At 39.9% G+C, this 21,186-nt stretch overlaps 2 protein-coding genes across 9 annotated transcripts in view; both read left to right on the forward strand.

Annotated features, from left to right (window-relative positions):
- Positions 1-21,186, forward strand: part of SPIDR (scaffold protein involved in DNA repair) — a 1,328,422-nt gene that overhangs the window by 139,916 nt on the left and 1,167,320 nt on the right. The window lies entirely within an intron of this gene.
- ASXL3 (ASXL transcriptional regulator 3) overlaps positions 1-21,186 on the forward strand; it is a 166,835-nt gene that overhangs the window by 23,087 nt on the left and 122,562 nt on the right. For 4 of the 8 annotated variants that reach the window (XM_042463160.1, XM_042463166.1, XM_042463165.1 and 1 more), the window contains exon 2: positions 18,696-18,778. In XM_042463160.1, coding sequence (XP_042319094.1) covers positions 18,696-18,778 — 83 coding nt within the window. Of the gene's footprint in view, positions 1-16,921; positions 16,985-18,695; positions 18,779-21,186 lie in introns of those variants that run through there. The other 4 variants (XM_042463164.1, XM_042463162.1, XM_042463163.1 and 1 more) reach the window with 2 other exon arrangements.

Below are 21,186 nucleotides of genomic sequence, written 5' to 3' on the forward strand. Positions count from 1 at the left end.
TTACAGCGTTCATAAATAAAGGTAATAATAATAATAAACCACAAACTCCCGGACACTCTATGGGGTCAAACAAACATTGGTTTTGCCAATATTGCCTACTGATTGGTTCTCCAATACAGTAACCACAGATATTGTTGAAGTAAGTCCCAAAATCCCCACCCACTGTGGGCAATGGTCAGGAATTCTGGGAGCTGGGTTCAACAAAATTGACAGTCCTTGGGGTGAGAACATCTGTTGTTAAGAGAGTTGACCATATTCCTCTCGATTAATTTATTTTATTTTAGCTTTAGTTTTTGTTTATTTGCTTATTGAATTGTGTCCCCATCTGCTCCCAAATATGGGACTCCAGGCAGGTCAAATTAATATTAAATAAGAGTACAATGAAATCACAGAGCAAATATTGTTATTTTTAAAATAATAGAACTACTAGAAAACCATATCCCGTGAAAAGCTTCTCATTATGAGAAACAAGCTAGTCAATTGTCCAGAGCCTATATGAATTAAAAACAAATATTTTTTTTGACAGAAAGCACAGCCAGGAGGGTAGCCTAGCTTCCCTGGAGAAGTGAATTTGAAAGGATAGAGATGGCAATTAAGAAAAAACCTCTGCTCATGTCCCCAGCAAATCTATATTCAGGATGCGTCCACACTGCATAAATATCAAGTTGACACCACTTTAACTGCCATGCTATGGAATTCTGGGAATTGTAGCTTGTTGCGGCTCTAGAGCTTCTGACGGAGGAGGCTAAATATTGCCACAAACACACAGATTCCAGAATTCATAGCAATGAAGTTAGAAGTGGCCATAACCTGGATTATTTTTGCAGGTGAATGGTGGTACTGAGAGAATTGCCTAACCAAAAGATCTCAAAGGACCCGGGAGGCTTGTATGGACATAATGGCCGTTCGGACACTGTGCAGTTCTTTAGTTCTTTTACACCACAACTACTCTTCAACCTTCTTAAGCATTCATGTTCATCCACAAGAGGACTTACATCTGGCTACCATTGTGTCTTTTCCCCAAACATGCAATTATTGCAACACCGCATTCTCTATGAAGAGGTTGTCATGGTACAGATAAATCTTTAGAGGTTATTCAAGGCTCTTTGAGGAGTATTAAGGCTCCTGCATGCTGTTTAGGATTACAGTATTTCATCTTGAGTATTTCTCGAAATTATTTTGGCACGTCTCAAAGGTGCTACAGATCTCTCTGCATACTTGTGGTCTTTGTTATTGTTATCTCTTCAAGACACCTTGAGTTCTTTTCTGGGAGAATGGTGGGATGATACACGATTAATTAATTAAACAGATTGATTTTCAATTTATGGAGATCCTATAAGTAAGGTTTTCTTAACACCATTTATTCAGAGGAGTTTGCCCTTACCTTCTTCAAAGGCTAAAGGTGTGACTTGCCCAAGGCTTCCTTATCTGGACCAGAATTCAAACTTTTGTCTCCTGTAATCTCAACCAACATTCAAACCCTTACATCATCAGGCTTGTTTTGATGGTCTTCCTTCCTGTAACAGTAATACAGTATGAAGTTTACAATAAATGATGAAGTGGCAAAGAACTGAGTTGAATGTATGAGGCAAAACCATATACCTTCTATGTAAAAGCTTATTCCTGTTTGAGAACATCTAAGCATAGCTCAGAAGCTGTACATTGTGCATAATAAAATGGTTTGCAACACCAAAGCCACTTAAGAGATCCTCATTCTTTGGCTTCTGTATCTTATTTCACGTACGACGGATGCTGATTTATCTCCTATGACATTAATCGTCTCATAGCAGGGATGGAATAACTTGCAGATGCCCTCCTCTCCTCATTTATGAAGTAAATGTCATAACATGATGGCTGATCTTTGTTGTGACACTAGCCATTATATATTTAAGAAATTAGCAAAAAATACCACTGACGCTAACAAAAGCATGTGTGTGTGTCTGTAGTGTTCCTGCTGCTCATGCCTCTATTCAGGCCCTGACATGTCATATTTAGTTTTGACATTTAAGCAAAAGATTGGTCTGTGTCAGCAAACAAAATAATTGCCTGGCATGCAGTGTTACAGTTCTACGACTTAATGGACCAACAGTTCAACACTGTTATGTCTTCTCAGGGCAAAAGAAGTAGTGATCAGACCCTCTAGGACACTGTGGAGTGAAGAAAATAGTAGGCTTCTGCTGCCGACGGCTTTTTAGAGGGTAAGGCTTTTGTAGTGACTGGAAACCATGGAGCAGCTCAACTCAACACATCTGGCTGCAGATGAACCCACATGTTTGTCACACAAGAGAGGTCCACAGGACTTTAGGAAGCCACAGAAAGCATGCTCAACTTGCATAACTCCCCCTCTTTAAGGCCATGACCTTGTCTTACACACAGTGAAATGATGTGGTAGATTTCTAAGAGAATAGAAAGGACTGCTTTTCAGGAGACTGGGGAAGGGACATAAATAGTTTGAACTTTAACCACTTCTTAATTTTATTTATTTTTTTAAAAAACCTATATAAGAAGGAAATGGTCACATCATAGACAAAGGTTTAGCATGCCCTGTTGTTCCAGCTTTATACCTGAATAGTTGTAACAACAATAACAACAACAAAAGACCATATTGTTTAAATGTCCTATCAGGAATTCCCCAGGTCAGACAGAGATCTTGCTTTCAGATGCACAGGGCCCCAGACAGGGCTGTTTTTGTTGTTTGTTTGTTATTTCACTGTGCATTCTGAATTTTGTGCAAAATGTATATACAGTGGTCTCTCCACATTCCTGGAATTAGGGGCACAGAACCCGGTGAAAGTGGAAAAACCACAAATAAAAACAAAACATTTTTCCCCTGAGACAACACTTACCTAGGAATCTCTAGGTCCTCCAGTGCAACTTTGTGGTCAACACTGCCAGGAGCTGACTATAGAATCATGCTGGAGGACCTACAAATGCCTAGAAAAATGTTTCTCTCGGAATCTCGTGGTCCTGCAGCACAACTTTGTGGTCAGCCTCTGACAGAGTTGTGTGTGAGGATCTAGATTCGTGGAGAGAACATTTAATCAAATCTATTAATCAACCGGCCAGGATATGTTATGCAAAATACTGGAAATGTCAAATAAACCGACAATTGAAGAATGGATTCATAAAATCTACGAAGGGATAGAGTGGACAGATTGACTCAAATCTTGAGGGACAAATCTACAAATAAGATAGAAGACACTGGGAGGTTTCTTCAATTCTTGGATCTTAAGTGGGGTTTACGGCTACTGTATATATTCGGGATGAGAATGTATATTGTATAGTAACACTCTATAAATGGTATTCCAAACAGTACATTAGTAACATCTTAAGGAAGATATATTTTAATAAGGGTGGTGGATCTGGATTGTTACTTTTGTTGCATTCTAAGAAAGGCATGCCAATCAAGGATAATGCGATGCTGGTGAGGGAAGTTCTGGTTCTGTGTGAATGCGATTAGATTGGTTGGGTATTTATATTTACTGAAGAATTACAAGAGGAAAAGAATGGGAATGTTAAAGATATAGTGGGTAGGAGAAGTAAGTGTAGAGGGTTTGAGTAGGTTAATATTAGAAGTTAGGATAGCTGAAGGAGAGGTGGTAGGGAAGTAAGGAAGAAGACAGGCTGAGAAGGTACAGAGCAGAAGGTTTAAAGTTCGGAGGGTAAATGTAACCATAAAAAGGATTTCCTCTTGTGTATCCTGGTATAAGTGTGGATTGATGGATAATTGTATATCTGTATTTTATGTGTCCCCCCCCCCCAATATACATAATCATACATTATTATATTCTTTTTCCCCTTTTTATTTGTTTACTTGTTATTTGTTATTTGTTTGTCTGTGTATATAGATGAAATCGATTGTAAAGTTTCCTTATATAACATATCTCTTTGTGTGTGTTGTTTGTTTAATAATAAATTTTAAATTTTAAAATTAAAAAAAAATTCTATTATCCTCTCTGTTGTAAGCCGCCCGGATTCCCAGTGATTGGGCGGCATATAAATAAATCCATTATTATTATTAGTATATTATTATTATTTAAATCTGCAAATAAACCAGCAAAAGTAAAAGCTGCAAATGTGAGGGCAACTGTACACAACATTTAAGCTTTTTCTGTCTGTTTTTTTATGCCTGGGGCGCAGTGGTTTAATGCTTGTCACTGCAGCCACTCACTCAAAACCATAAGTTGCGAGTTCAATACCAGCAAAAGGGCTCAAGCTCGACTCAGGTTACCTCCTTCTGAGTTGCTAAATGAGTACCCAGATTGTTGGGGGCAATTAGCTTACAGTGTGTAACCGCTTAGACACTATTAGTCAGTATGACAGCGGTATATAAATGAAGCTGTTTAAAGAGAATGCTGACCATGCTGAGTGACTGCAAAGACACAAAAACCCATTCTGGTATTAATTTTAAGTTTTTGCAACAGGCAACCATTATCACAGTTTCCAATTTTGCAAAACCTCTTCAGACCACAAAAAACACACATCCTTGCCATTTGGTAGCAAGGAGGTTTGTTTGTTCATTTTAATACTATCTTATTTTCTACTTCTACTGAAGATTTAGCCCCTCATTTGAGATCTTCATATAGTAGATGAATTATGGTTTAAGATGTAGTTTCAAGAGCATCTGTTTCTGTCATGGGAAGGTGGGTTGCCTGAAGTGCCATGTGATGGTTATTCCCTCTCTTTTAGTGCTGAATGTAGGTGGCTTGCCTAACATTAGACATTTTGGTTGTGTTGTTTATGTATAGAAAAAATATGTACTTGGTTTAGTTGTTTGGGGGCCGCTGCTAATTCGTTTTGTTACTTTGTTTTTTGTTACTTTGTCTCTTCTTTTTCCCCTGCCTACTTTATTTAGCCTAGGTTTCTTACATGAATTGCTGAGTAAATTGCTAATGTGGTTATAATGCTGAGCCACTACTACTGGATATACTTAATTGATGCATTGGGGTGTTTTCATTTTTTGAATGCTTTTACTGAACATTGAACTGTGAATGGTATGTTGTATGCTATTATAATATATTGTGGCTGTTTCTGTGTTAATGTATTCCATGGTCTAGTTTTGTTGAATTGCTTTTAGTGTTTATATGTATTGTAGAAAACAGGGCCATTCTATCTTAGATGTACATTTCATTTACACAGTTTTCTTTTCATCCTTCTTCAGCTTTAAAACGGGGGACAAATCATGCAGAGAACGCTTTTGTAAAGTGTAACGGTAATCATGAGGAAGCTATCAAGAAAGGCTGGCCAAGGAGAGAATGCCATCTTGTTTTAATCTGCCTAGAAGGATGCTTGGATCAGGCAAAAGGGATATGGGGAAATAATGATATAAGTCACCCCTACTCCTTGTATCCTGACTGAGGATCCAGAGTCTTCACACACAGCCCAAGCGCTGCTAGGCCTACACCTTGAAATATCATCTAGTAGTCATTCCCTACCATATGGACTGAAATCAGAAATCTGAATTCACTTCTAGTTTAAAATCAGAAGTCACTTCCAGTTTAATAGAACTGGCAAATGGATCGGCACTGACTCTACAGCTGTAGGCAGTTTCTACTTTTTCCATTTATGATTCCCAGAGATATTAGCCAATCAATGTAAGGGAAATGAAAAATGAAACACTTTTACATTGGTACCAGGAAGCAAGGAATCATCTTTGTTCTAATTTTTCAGTTACCTTGTCTCCTGTTATCATACTTAAATTATGCTCTCCTATGGGACAACAAACAATGACTTGGTATGAGTGGTTTCAAATCCATTCTTCCACATTCACTCGACAGTCACATAGTAGTACTGATTGTAATGCATAACATGCTGTGTTTTGTGATTAAAATAGACCGGACTAGAAAAACTATTCTGACAAAAGAATTAATAGCAAGCTTTTATTTAATAACAACTTTATAAATAAAATGGTATAAAGGGTTCTAAGTTTACATATTTTCCACTCCACAATATTGAGACTGTTATGTTAAAAATACATGACATGGGAGTAAATTGCCTTGAAGAAAGAGGGCTTTATCAAGTAAATGGTTAGCATCCAAGTGACTACTTTATTTTATTTTATTTTATTGATTGAATTTATATGTTGCTTTTCTCCCAGGTGGTATTCAAGGAATGCCCAGGTCCTAACATTCCTTCATCACCTGAAACTAGTTGCATCGGGTTTGTATGCCCCTTTTTCCCCACCTAGGTCACTGTATTAAGTTTTTTTAATTTATATTTCACTGAATGTTGTTGTTTGTTGTTAACTGCCCTTGAGTCAGCTCCAACTTATGGCAACTCTGTTGATGTAAGATCCACAGCCTCTCTGCTCCAGGTCTGTAGGCCCAGGCCTGTGTCTTCCTTGACTGAGTCTAACCATCTGGTGTGTGGTCTTCCTATCTTTCTGACGTCTGATTATTGAGTTTTTTCTCATGATGTACGACGCTTCATTTGATCATCTTGGCTTCCAGGGAGAGTTCGGCTTGATCTGTTCTAGGACCCATTGGTTTGTCTTTTTGGCTGTCCATGGTATCCTCAGCACTCTTCTCCAGTACCACAGCTCAAATGGGTGGATTTTCTTCTCGTCCACTGTCTTCACCATCCAGCTCTTTCATCTGTACATAGTGATGGGGACTATAATGGTTTGGATGATATTAACTTTAGTACTCAGTTGCAAATCTTTACTCTTTCAGATCTGTTACCAACTAGAAAAAGGCAAATATTCCCTTTTGGTCAGGAAATACCAAATGTCCAAACAGAGTTAGAGGATTAAAACAAGAACAGTTTTTATTGTTGGTTTGCAACAACAAGACTATACTAGAGTGTGTCTCTCAAATTAGCCTAGCAAGAAACACAGCCTACCAACTTCTTTTATATCCATGGGAAAAACCAATGTACTTCATTCCTATATTTAGAGTCCAACATACATTTTATATGTAATAGCAAATAAGGTATAGAAAAAAAGCAGAATACAATACCTCATACATACACAGAAATATCCACCAGCTGTTCCTCACAGACATGAATATATGGAATATCCTGTTTCTAACATTTTATACCTTTTTGTTAGACAAAGTCTAGACTCCCTTAAAGTTCCTTAAGTTTAACAATTTAATATTAAGAAATAAATCTCCAATCTTGCATCTTCAGATCTTGTCTAGTTCTTTCATAGTGCCCTTCCCATTCCTAGTCTTCTTCTTATTTCTTGACCTCAACACACCGTTCTGATCAATGTTTGATCAAAAGTTGAGAAATCTATCTGCACTCTTCGCTCCACATTTGCTGCGATTAGGGGCACTGAATGTGGAAAAACTGCAAATAACAAAATACTCTGTTTTTAACTGAGAGAACACCTCTCTAGTAATCTCTCGGTCCTCTAGTGCACTTCTGTGGTCAATATCTGCCAAAACATTGACCATGCCTAGTGGAGTGGTTTTCTCTAGGACTCTAGGTCCTTCAGTGTGACTGTTGGTTAAAGTTGACCATGATTTGCACTGGAAGACCTAAATATTCCTAGAGAGAAATATTAATAAAATGTGAATAATCAATCCGCAAAATCAAAGTCACAAATGTGGAGGGACAGGGTATTTTGATTTCCTCTTGTCTAGGTTGATTATGTAGACCCTCTGTGGATCTATAGATATTGCTCCTTTTTTACAAAGGAAAACCGTTAAATATTTTTCATTTTGTGCTAATAAGAAGACTGAGAAGAATTGTTTTTTACACTGTACAGCTTTCACTAGTGTTTGGGTTGAGAGTGGATAAGGGCAATAAACTGAGACTCAATCTAGGCAGGATGAAGGTACTTATTATGAGCGTTTATGCTCTTGGCATCCAATCTGTTTTAGAGTATGTGCATTCCTCCTAAAGCAGAAGAAGGAATACTAGGATCCTCAAAATACTATTGGACAGGAAGTCTCAGTAGCTTTGGTGGCATACTCCTGGTGAGGAATGCTGAACATTGCAGTCCAGTATTATCTGGAGCGTTCTCACCATTTTCTAAAGGTTTGTAGATCTTGTGCTCTTAGATCCATTATTACTAGAGATGTAGGTGGTATTGGTGGTTAAGACTGAGTATCCTTTTTAACTACCGACCTATTGGACATTTGGATAGCTTGCAGCTATTATGCTGGCAATTTCCTCTTATGATGCGCTTCGAAGTCCAGAAACTCAAAATATGAAATTAGATTGCTTACTTGAACTTGTTGGTACATTATACGAGCCAGTACTTTGCCACTTTGTACTGACTGCCAGTACATTTCTAGGCCCATTTCAAAAGTAGGTGTTCAGATTCAAAACATAAATAGTTTGGGACCAGATTTTCTGCAAGGCTTCTCCTCTTAATAGCATCTCTGGGTCCTCTTCCAGGAGCCAAATAAAATGAGGCAGGTAGCTTCAGGTGAAAAGATTTTTCAGTGATTGCATCCTGTTTGTACAATGCCTTCTGAAGAAAGGATTGTCTTATGGTCTAAAACTGTCTAGTGCTTTCGGATCTCTTCTACTTTGCTGTTACTTTTACTTTAGTTTCTTGTGATACATGGCGCAGTGGTAATGCCTGTATGCAGCCATTCACTCGAAAACCACAGGTTGCGAGTTCAAGACCAGCAAAAGGCCCAAGCTCGACTCAGGCTTGCTCCTTCCGAGGTCGCTAAAATGAAGTACCAGACTGTTGGGGCAATTAGATACTTGCTAATTAGCTTACTTGCTGTTCACCGCTATATCTTTGGAATAGCGGTATATAAATAAACAAATTATTATTATTATTATTATTACAGTTTCTTTTTCTATGTTGCTGATTTTGTCTTCATTTCATTATTATTTTAATATTATATATTAATAAATATTGATTGTTCTGGTTGTTATAGACAGACATACAGTAATGTATGCAATTGTTACTCTGAACTACAAAAGACTCATTGTAGTCAGTGAAACTTACTTACATTCATGTCATTTTTCAAGTGCCCATTAATTCAGTGGGTTTACTGTAGCTGGATTTCGCCATATTGCATTGTATACTGCCCAAGGGATCATGTTATTGTGTGATTTACAAGTGTAGCAAATAAAATTATGCAATAGTGTGTTTGTTTTCCTGATAAAAAGTATGCATGAAGTTTGGGAAAGTTATGTAGTACTGATAAAGCATTTCCAGAAACTATAGTTTATTAATATAAACCATTAGTAAATTTACCCAGCATTGCCTGGATTGATATAGGGGTGAAGCAGAACAGCCGATAAAGAGCTGCTTCTGGCCTCCTGGCCGGGACCGCAACAACCTCACAACCCACTTCAAAGGGGCTGCTGCCATACATCTCACACCTTACTGCCAGGAGTCAATTTTAATCAACTCCTTTTTAATCTGGTCCTTTGGCCAGAGTGCAGCCTTGGAGTGCTTCCAGCCACTTTGGGGTGTGCGTTGTGTAAATGCCATGCCTCCAAAGTGGCTAAAAGCACTTTATTTGGCTCATGTGTTTTTGGCCATAGATGGTTTTACTTATGAGTTGAATAAAAGAAAGGTTCAACTGATATACCTAAAGTCCTTAATATTTGGTGTTTTATCCCAAGTTCCATGCAACATGGATCAGATTTGATGACTGTGTGATCAAGCATTTGGATCTATATAGCATAACAGGACGGAGAGCCATTAACATTCAACTGCCTCTAGACCTCCTCCCCCTCCCTGCAGTGGACTTCCTCAGGACGAGAGAGCCTTAACATTCAACTGCCTCTAGACCGTCCTCCCTGCCTGCAGTGGAACCTTCCTCAGGACGAGGAGCCATTAAACATTCAACTGCCTCTAGACCGTCCTCCCTCCCTGCAGTGGAACCTTCCTCAGGACGAGAGAGCCATTAACATTCAACGCCTCTAGACCGTCCTCCTCCCTGCGTGGAACCTTCCTCAGGAACGAGAGAGCCATTAACATTCAACTGCCTCTAGACCGTCCTCCCTGCCTGCAGTGGAACCTTCCTCAGGACGAGAGAGCCATTTAACACCTTCAACTGCCTCTAGACCGTCCTCCCTCTGCAGTGGAACCTTCCTCAGGACCGAGAGAGCCATTAACGCCTCTAGACCGTCCTCCCTGCAGCCATCTGAGGAGTGACTTTCATCCACCAGGCCTCCCTTAGCCTAAAGGGCCTCTCTTTCCTACATCCATCTGAGGAGTGACTTTCATCCACTAGGTCTCCCTCAAGGGAAAGGACCTCCCATTCCTACATCCATCTGAAGATTGAGTCGGATCTATCGGGCCTGTTCAAAGGATAGAGCTTCTTCCTGCATCATCAGCCATCTCTCCTTCCATCACTCTCAGCAGCTGGGACCTGAGCAAAGGCTTCCAATCCCACCCCTTCTTCTTCTATTAAATCCCTTGTGCTTGTGATACTTAGGCAATATTACCAAGTACAGTTGGCTTTATATTGCTACTTTTGTCATTGTTATATTTTCTTCTTTTGATTATTGCTTACTAAATCCTTTCCTCCCATGGCTCCACGCATCTCCTACCTTGATCCCTTTCGACCTCTTCCTATCTCCCAGCTTCCATTCCTCTGTTCACTCTGGAACTGTCGGCTCTGTTGCTCCGAAAGCGACTGCTGTCCATGATCTTTTCTCTCTAGATCATTTAACCTTCTCGTCTTACTGAAACCTGGCTCCCGGCCCATGATAATGCTACCTCCGCTGCCCTTTCTTTTGGCGGTCTCTCATTCACTCACACAAGCCGCCGCTAGGGTCGAGGGGAGGGGTCGGTATCTATTGTCCAATTCCTGCCAGTTTCAGTTCTCTCTTTTCCCCCAGCTTGTTTCTCTTCATTCAAGTCTCACTGTATTTCGACTCTTTTTTCCTTTACAGCTCCGGGTTGCTGTCATCTATCGCCCTCCTGGTTCTGCTACCCAATTCCTATCTGACTTTGACTCTTGGCTGACGTTTTTTCTATCTGATACAAGTCCCTTCTCTAATCCCAGGTGACTTTAATATTCACCTTGACAATCCCAACAATCCTTCTTCATCTCGCCTTAGATCCCTGTTTTGCTTCTTTTGGGCTTCAGCCTCATTCTAACTCCTCAACCCATTCCTCTGGTCACTGTCTCGACCAAATTCTTGCTGCTAAGTGTGTCATTTCTGACTACCTGGCATCTGATTTTCCATTGTCTGACCATATTAATTTTTTACTCTTACTTATATCCCACCTCCTCGTCGTACTGTCCAGCGCCATTTCCACAACCTTCAGTCTGTTAACTCTGACCATCTCAGTCAGACATTTGAATTCATTCTCTCTTCTCTTGATCTTGGGGACTCTGCTTGATTCAGCAATGTCTTTATTTAATTCCACTCTTTCTTCACTCTTGACAGCTTTGCTCCTGATCTGTACGTGTGTCTTCCCCCATGACTAGGCCTCAGCCCTGGCTCACTCCCACTATCAGGTACCTCCGGTCCTGCTCTCGAGCGGCTGAACGTCTTTGGAAAAAGTCTAGGGAACCGGCTGATTTCATTCATATATAATTCATCCTTTTATCTTTTTCACGCGTCTGTCTATGGCAAAACAGAACTATTTTAAATCACTGATCTCGCTAATGAGAGGCGTCCGCAGCGTTTGTTCTCCTGCTTCAATACACTACTCAAACCTTCCTCTCCCCCTGTCTTCTCATCTTTTTCCCCCACTGACTTCGCCAACTACTTCATCACAAAAGTCACTACTATTCGTCTGAAATAGTTCCTCCCGACTTGCCCCCTACCACTAACCTCCTGGTACCTTCTACTGATAAAATCTCTGTGTTTCCCCCTGTTTCTCTGGATGAACTCTCTCAAGCTGCTAAATTCTTCCACACTACTACCTGTTCTCTTGATCCTATTCCCTCCCGTCTCCTAATCTCTATAGCCCATCTCTCTGCCCTCGCTCCTCTATATCTTTAATCTCGCTCTCTCTTTGGGTTCCTTCCCTTCTGACTTCAACATGCTCTCGTTTCCCCAATTCTGAAGAAACCCTCTCTCGACCCCTCTTCTTTGTCTAGCTATCGTCCAATTTCTCTTCTTCCTTTTCTTTCTAAGGTCCTAGAACGGGTCGTTTATTTCGCTGTATTAGTTTCTTGGCCAACTCCATCCTAGACCCCTTCCAATCTGGCTTCCGCCCACGGCACTCTACCAGAGACAGCCCTCAACAGATCTCAATGATCTCTTTCGGCCAAGGCAAACGGCCTCTACTCTATTCTCATTCTTCTCGATTTATCTGCAGCCTTGACACTGTTGTCACTGTCCTGGTTGATTTACTTTTGACCTTGGGTTCGCCGACTCTGCTCTCGACTGGTTTAAATCTTACTTGCAGATAGTCTTTTGCAGTGGTCACGGGTGGTCAGACTTCATCCTCTGTTCCGCTATCTGTGGAGTTCCCCAGGGCTCTGTCTTGGGTCCCCTTCTGTTCTCTCTATACACACTGTCTCTAGGTAAACTCATCAGTTCTTTTGGTTTCTCCTATCATTTGTATGCCGACGACACTTAGCTGTATCTCTCCACCCCTGACCTTTGACGGGGCTTGAACAGCAAGTTCTTCTTGTCTGACTGCCATCTCTCAGTGGATGCGGCTTCGCGCACTTGAAGCTCAACATGTCTAAGACTGAGCTTCTCGTCTTTCCACCTAAACCCACCCTTCATTATTCCTTTTCTGTTTCTGTTGACGACACTTCTTTCAACCGGTTCATCAAGCCCGCAGTCTTGGATTCATTTTTGACTCTTCTCTGTCATTTATTCCCCAGATCCAGGCCACCGCCAAGACTGTAGATTCTTTCTCCACAACATTGCCAAGATCCGTCCATTCCTCTCAATCTCTACTGCCAAGACTCTGTCCATGCCCTAGTGGTTCGACTAGATTATTGTAACCTCCTTCTAACAGGGCTTCCTCTTTCACACCTCCATCCTTTAATATCTGTTCAGTATTCAGCTGCCCGTATGTCACATCTGCTCGCCGCTTGACCATGTTTCTCCTCTTTTATCCTCCCTTCATTGGCTCCCCTTCCCCTTTCGCATCCAGTACAAGCTTTTGTTACTGACTTTCAAGCCCTCCATGGGTTGGCCCCTCCTTACTTATCTGACCTTCTTTCTCCTTACATTCCTACTCGCCACCTCCGCTCTGGTAGTCAGGTCTCCTGTCACAATGTAGGACTACCACTGCCCCTCCCAAATTCGTCCCTTCTCGCTTGCTGCCCCTTACTCCTGGAACCTTCTTCCCCCACATGCACACTCATCACTTTCTGCCCAGTTTCAAAACTGAATTAAAGACTATATTGTTTAGAGAAGCATCCCAGAGTGAGCCCCTCTCCGACTCAGGAACCTCCTTCTAACCATCAAGAAGGCAAGCCCTTCCTCCAGTCCATCTGCCTTGGTCCAGGCCTCGGAGGTGGAAAAGATCTGCTGGACCTGATCCTATTCCCCACCACCACTCCCTTCTCCTTTGTGTCGTGTCTTTTAGATTGTAAGCCTGAGGGCAGGGAACCGTCTGACTAAAAAAAAAAAAAAATTATGTAAGCGCTGTGTAAACTTACAGCGTTTATAAATAAAGGTATATAATAATAATAATAATAATAATAATAAATAATAAAATAACAGTCAGTAGATATTTGTATTGATGGCCTCAAGTCAAGATTTTTCTGGGTTTTTTTAATTTTATTTTTATACACTGCCCTTTAATTTACTGTATTTTGAGGGAAGTTACTAGTTAAAATATTTAAAACTAGCAATAAAACAATAATAACAAAGAAAAGGTAGCATTTAAATACTCTGAAGGGAGTGAAAATTTATGCTGAATGTCTTGTAAGGGAATTGATTTCAACAGAAGGCTAATTTCTGTGTTCCAAAAAGCCCAAAGAAGTATACCACACTTGCTTTCTTAAACTAAAACGGATGCAAAACTATTTTGGATAGGGGGATCTTTCTTCATGCATTGGAACTTGGCTTCCTGGAACAAATCATTGGCTTGAACAAATATCTATGAGGACTGGCAATAATACATGTACAGGGGGAAAGAGCCTTTCCAATATGGCTTTTCCCCCTCCTTATGCAAAAGAATGTTCCAGTTGGAAGTGCTTCGTTTATAAAAGCCGAAACTAGCCTAAAAGCAGTTCCAAATTTAGAATCTGCACTTCCTTCATATTCTAAGTTAGAACTGTAGTGTTTTAACTCTGAGATGCTGCATGGCTATAGGTTGCAAATTATTGTGCACAAATAGGAATAATATTCTGAAGAGTGAAATATACTCCAGTATAATGCAGTAACACTGAATGAACTAACAAAAGAATCTAAGAACACCCATGTTGGATCAGACCAAAAGCCTATCTAGTCCAGCATTCTCTTCACACAGCAGTCAAATACGGGCTGTACAGACTGGCCATTAAGGCCGGCCTGGGGGCAGAATCGGATCGTGGTGTCCACATGGCACACACCGACTCTGCTACCAGGGTGGCATGACACTGTGCGTGGCATCATGGTGCTCTCTACTGGTCATTGCCCTTAATAAAATTCATTAATTCTTTTGGCGCTGCATCTACACAACACAGTGCCCAAGGAGCATGGAAAAGCCATGTGTTGACGGTGATGGTGCCCTTTCTGGGACACAAAAAGGAACCCTGGAAAGGCGAGATCGGGGTTGCGGCATGTAGTTTTTACAGCACTGATTCAGCGCTAAAAGGGGCAGTTGCAGGTTGCCCCTTGGGGCAGTCTGTTGAGTCCACTAGTTTCTTACAGACAGACAGCAATATAGACACAAGTACAATAGCACCTTCCCATTCGTGCTCCCCAGCAATATAGTCATACTGCCTCTATACAGCATCATACTACCTCTGAAACTTTGCAAATAATACAAAGTACAAACTGAATTGGGTTTTAGTGCTGGCCCTTTGTCATTATTATATGTTTTCCTTCAGACATCTATCTGTTTTCCTTGTGTTGATGTCATTTGCCTTCATGTCAACTCCACCTTACGGTGACCCTTTTGCAGGGTGTTCTGGGCAAGATTTATTCAGAGGAGGTTTGCAGAGAGAATGTGCCTTTCCCATGGTCAATGTGTGTCCATGGCGGAATGGAGATTTGAACGCTGGTTTTGTGGACTCCTTGTACAACATTAAGACCACTGAGTGGCATGCATTTACCTTGCAGCAGCAGTTAAACCTGATTGTTTTTGCAAATAGTGTTCTTGTAAGTGAAGAATTCATATGAATGAAAGAGTTGATCTCAAAAATGCAGATACTGTAGATGGCTTGTGATATATTGGCCATCTAGTGAGTTGGCTGCCTGGTACAAGGGTTGGGGGCGTCAAGAGAAGTTTAAGTAGTTGGGTGGATAATACTGGAGAGTAACTAGAGATCATGGAAGATATTATTTCCACTTCTGCATCACCCAAAAGGAAAAAAATAGTATAGATTTGCACACAATTTTCATATGTTAATACACATGCAACTTTAGAAATAATGACTAAATTAATAAATAATTATAATTTCATAAAATGAAGACTGTGACCAGATGACTTGTCTATCTGCTCAGTCTATTGTCCTGGCACTAAATGTTTACAGGCAACTTCAAAGTCTCCACTTCTTCTTTTCCTAAGTCCTTTAAGTTGAAATTGGACTTGAATTGGACAAACCTTCAAATACAGGATATCATCAAATCAAGACCTTTCCACAGTGTAATAGGGCAAACCAGTCACTCTGTCTATTGGAATTTGTTCTTAAATATACATTCTTTGGTTTAAAATAGCTTGGAGGTCATTAGGATTGTGCTTACATTCTGTGGATAGGATGTGTTTGCATTTTTTGTCTGGAATCAGTAATCATCCTCCCCATGTCACTTAGGTGAACTTTGGTTTTTCCCCCTACTTGAATGGCTATAATTGGCTTTTAGAATACCTAATTTTTGAAACATTAAAGTAGAGGAGAGATGGTATTACAGTCACCCCCTGGAACTCGCGGGGATCCCTTCTGGACACCCTCCCATGAGTTCCAAATCTCACATATATTAGGCTTGAATGGGGCAGGTGCATGTGGGGCATTAAGGTTAATGGCAGTGCACTAAGGTTAATGGCGGTCGCCCCTCTGCGGATTTTCAAATCCGCAGATTTTAAGACCGTGGACTTGGAGGGGAGACTGTAATCACAAATGGGGGATAGGGAGACAGAGTAGATTACTTACTTTATGGATAGAGGTGTGGACTGTAACAACCATTTCAACCTTTCTTCAAACATCGCTGTAGTTTTTATCTTCTGCTTAACTTCTCTGTCACGAGTAAGAGGGTAAGCTATAGATATTTTATTTGTGCCACCTTTAATGCAGGATGTAAAACAAGTGTTTATCATTTTCAAAGAATATAGTTGTCTGCTGAATTTTAAAATGTCCAGAACCACAAAATACTTGTCGCTTGCTGTGTGGAAGCAGTGTTCCCCCCACTCCACTGACAATAAGTTAGTCTAAAGGGTTGAATGAATAAAAACAATGAATTCAGCATGATAGTTACAAGCCCAGCCCACACTGGAATATCTGGAAAACATAGTTGCGGACATAAAGAGCTGGGTTTTTTCCCTCCTTTTTGCTCAGTCTTCTTAATACAATCAGCATCCTGGAATGTGATTGCGTCCTGCCCTATTTGTTTCTTACTGTGCTGGTTGCACTGCTGCCTTTTGGGGTTGACTAAAATCTTTGTGTTGTGCATATTACTCTGTCAGCTATGTTTGTGCTGTGTCTTTGTAATGATGATCTTTTGTGTTCATCTTTACGTCTCCCCATTGTTTTCTCCCAGTTGAGAGTAGCTCATTCCCTCCTCCTCCTCTCTCTTCTAAGGTTGAGGTGGTCATGAAGTTGTCTTTCCCTTTCCATCCAACTTGTGCTATAACAGCTGATGCTAGCACTTCCTCTGTAGAATAGGTTGTGATGTCATAGAGAAGGGGACAGGGCTACCCAAATTCTCTCAATTTCAGGGAGGAGCTGCCCAGGTGTGCTGAGGGCCTGTACACGGGAAGAGAAACAGGGAGTCCTCCACAGTGAGTAACCCCACCTTAAAGTATACCCAATATCCCTCTTAGCCTTGTCCAATACAGTATAGCCTCCCCTTTTGAAGTCTATCCAGTTTAAATTCTGGAATATTTCCAGTTCAGTTGAGTTTCTTGCCTTCTTGCCTTAGCCCTCACTTCATCCTCCTCCTTCTTGATTTTATAAAGCTTTGTCGTTTTTAAAAATGTTTATTGAGGTCCTACATCACCTTTAAATGGGTATTGCCCTGTATGCACGAAATATTTGGGATTATGCTTTATCTGACATTGTATTACTTTGGCTGTTCAGCTTGGCTTCTGAAGGTTTTGGTGCAGTTTCATTTGTAGGTTTCACTCATATGATATGAATTGCAATTGTAATGAGATATGTTGAAGTACTAAGTAGAAATATTGCTGAAATGCTAAATAGGACTGATACATTTTGTTTTGAACTGGAAACAGGGGAACAGGGAGTTTAGACTTCAACTTGAGAATGAAAGAGTAGACTTACATAGCTAAAGAAAATAATATGGTGGAAGCAGTATTGTTTGCTTTTAAAAAACCACCAGTATTAAATTGGCAGTTTTGGTTATCTGTGATTTCAGTGGAAGTAAGACTTTATCTTTAGAGTTCGGATCACATTTTATTTTGATCTTCTGTTTTCTAGCCCAGCTGCTATGTGGAATTACCTTAACTATTATAGTGTGTTATAGCACAACATCATTGTAGAGACCGGGCATTGTACATTAGAGGGCAACAGGCATGATGTCTGGCAAATTGTGTGTTGAATCAGTGGTACTTCCTTGAATAGGTTGGAAGCCATCGCTGATGGTAATGGAAGGAATTCCTGACATAGTTATTTATGTTCACTAATTTTCGGTCCATCACTATTTGTTCCTAGTAGACAGCTGTTCTAATGGCCATTATGGCACTCCGTTGTGGTGCCACAAAATTAATTTAGGACTGTTTGAATATGAGTTCTAAATGAATTGCCCATTTTTCATTCAGATGTGCATTGTTTAACAGTGTGATAATATGCTTAGAGGAAATGTATACTGTCACCATTGCCTTTGCTTTGATTGGTTGTATTCCCAGAATCAAGTAGTGTTAACAGGAAAGAAAAGCATGAGGAAGTATCTGGAAGATACAGTGTAAAGCATTCATTCTAACTAAGCAGAACTGTAGTATATCAACAGGGACTTTTTCATAAAAGGCAAAGGAGTGGAAAACTGAGCTGAACTGGAATGTATATTTCAGTAAAAGTTATAGTGCTTTTCTTTAAAGAAAAATCATGAAATTATTCATATTTTAAAATTTTGAAAGAAACCATGTTGTTTTTGGAAGCCAATCTACTGCAAATGTGTGTGTGTTTTCTTTTTAAAAAGAGCTATCAGTGACATAAATGTTCAAGCAGTACCAAATGTTATTCCCCTTATTCCCCATCTCTAAGAAGTTGCTTCTTGCATTTATAACCTTAGATAGGATCCATATTTCTACTTCTCTGCCATGTAAAAATCTTCTTGTACATTTCACCAGTTGAAGTCCATTATTATCTGCTTGGCTTGTTATAAGCTGCTATTCTTGTTTTGCAGGTAGAAAACCCTAGCCTTGACATACAGCTTTCCACGTTTTACAAAGCATTAGGCAAAGTATATGATGATACTGTTGTTAAAACATCTGCAATAATTATTTTTTACCTTCTTACACATATATTTCTTTTTAGGCACTGGAAAAACATCCCAATTCACCAATGACTGCAAAGCAAATATTGGAAGTAATTCAGAAAGAAGGGCTGAAAGAAACAAGGTCAGTATTGAAAGGGTATTTTGAACTAGTTTGTAAATGGGGAAAATTTTTCATTGCTACAGATGTGCTCTTCATAATGCAGTAATTAAAATATTGGTTGTAACTCTAAATATCCGACTGATGTTGCATATAGAACTGTATGTTACGCATGTAAATCTTTGTTTAGTTCATATTTATATTTAAGGATGGAAAATTTTGAAACTTTCTTCCTCAGCAAGATTACAAGTTTTTCTACACTTTTAAAAAAGTGATTGCTGGGCATTTCAGGTCTGGGGAAATTTTTTAATGAATTTTTGTGTGTGTGTGTGTGTGTGTGTAAAATACTTCTTTCCTGAAATTCAATGCAATTGTGCAAAATATGGTGTTTTTGTGTGTGTGTGTGTGTTGTTTTTTTTATTATACTTTCGCTACTGATGAAAAGAGTGCTTGAATTTTTACTCTTGTACAAGCAAAAACATCTTGTAGCAGTTGATAATTTTTTCAAAATGATATTTCATTTTGTCAAGACACCTTTTCTTATTTAGGAAAGGAAAAATGTAAATATTCCTTAAACACCATTTTAGCATATATAGACATTAATTTTATTTGATAGGAAAAAGAAAGTGCATGTGGTGGGATCCTTAGGTGGGAGTTATCATGTTCTTTTGAAGTTCGTTATACAGTGGAAAGGAGAAGCCAGGTATTGTCAGACATGCACTGTAGACTTTAGGAAAGCTGATTTAGTAAACTTAGGGAAATACTGGGGATTATCCTGTGGTCAGAAATATTAAAAGAGAAGGTTATTCAGGACAGATGGGAATTTCTCAAAAGGGGGATGCTAAAGACACAATTTCAGTCTGTTCCAATGAGGAGTAAAAATGGGAGGTGTGTCAAGAAACCAGGATGGGTGACTAAGGAACTTTCAACTGAGCTAAGTTTTTAATGGGAGATGTATAAGGAATGGAAAAGGGGGGAAATCACCAAAGAGGAATTCAAAGAAATGTTGAGCACATGTACGAGTAAAGTCAGAAAAACAAAAGCACAGAATGAGCTCAGGCATGCTAGAGAGGTTAAGAACAATATAAAGGTTTTTTTAAAAAAATTATGTCAATACCAGATGGAAGAAGAAGGAAATGGTAGGCTGTGGCTGCTGTGTGGAGAAGATGGCAAAATTACTCAACACTGTCTTTGCCTCAGTCTTCTCACAAAAGGAAAAGAATGCTCAACCTGAGGAAAATGGAGCAGAGGACACAATGGGAGAAATGCAGCACAGAATAAGTAAAGAGGTAGTACAGGAATATCTGGTTAATCTAAATGAATTTAAGTCTCTGGGACCATATGAACTACATCCAAGGATATTAAAAGAACTGGTGAATGTAATCTCAGAGCCATTGGTAATAATCTTTGAGAACTCCTGGAGAACAGGAGAAGACCCAGCAGACTGGAGGAGGGCAAATGTGTTTCCATTTTGAGAAAGATGGGGAAACAAAGAAGATCCCAACAATTATTGTCCAGTTAGTCAGAAATCAATATCAGGAAAGATTCTAGAGCAGATTATTAAACAGAGAGTATGTGAACATTTAGAAGGGAATGCCATAATCACAAAAATCAACATGGGTTTCAGAGAAACAGGTTATACTAGACTAATCTGATCTCTCTCTCTCTCTCTCTCTCTCTTACTTACTTACCAGGTTGGTAGATTGAAGGGAATGCTCTCGACATAGCAGATCTTGATTTCAGTAAGGCCTTTGACAAGGTTCCCCATGACATTCTTGCAAACAAGCTAGTCAATTGTGGGTTAGACAAGGCAACTGTTAAATAGATTTGTAATTGGTTGACTGGCTGACCCCAAAGGATGCTCAGCAATCGGTCCTCTTCATCCTGGAGAGAAGTGACCAGTGGGGTGCCATAGGGTTCTGGCCTGGGCCCAGTGCTATTCAATATCTTTATCAACGACTTGGATGAAATAATAGTGAGAATGCTTATCAAATTTGCAGATGACAACAAATTAGGAGGAGTAGCTAATATCCCAGAGGAGAGGATTAAAATTCAAAATTATCTTAATAGATTAGAAAGATGGGCCAAAGCTAACAAAAGAAGAGACAGAGGTTTATGCTATGAGAAATGTAAGGTACTTCACTTAAGTCCCCCCAAAATAATAATGAAATGCATAGATATAGAGTGGGGGACACCTGGCTTAATGAAACTATGTGTGAAAGGGATCTAGGAGTCCTAGTAGACCACAAGTTGCACATGAGTCAACAGTATGATGCAGCAGCTAAAAAGGCCAATGCGATTCCAGGCTACATTAATAGAAGTGTAGTGTCTAGGTCAAAGGAAGTAATAGTGCTATTCTGCTTTGGTCAGGCACCACCTAGAATACTGTGTCCAGTTCTGGGCACCACAATTCAAAAAGGATGTTGACAAGC

This window comes from Sceloporus undulatus, chromosome 4 (assembly GCF_019175285.1).
Source record: "Sceloporus undulatus isolate JIND9_A2432 ecotype Alabama chromosome 4, SceUnd_v1.1, whole genome shotgun sequence".
NCBI classification, from domain to species: Eukaryota; Metazoa; Chordata; class Lepidosauria; order Squamata; family Phrynosomatidae; genus Sceloporus; species Sceloporus undulatus.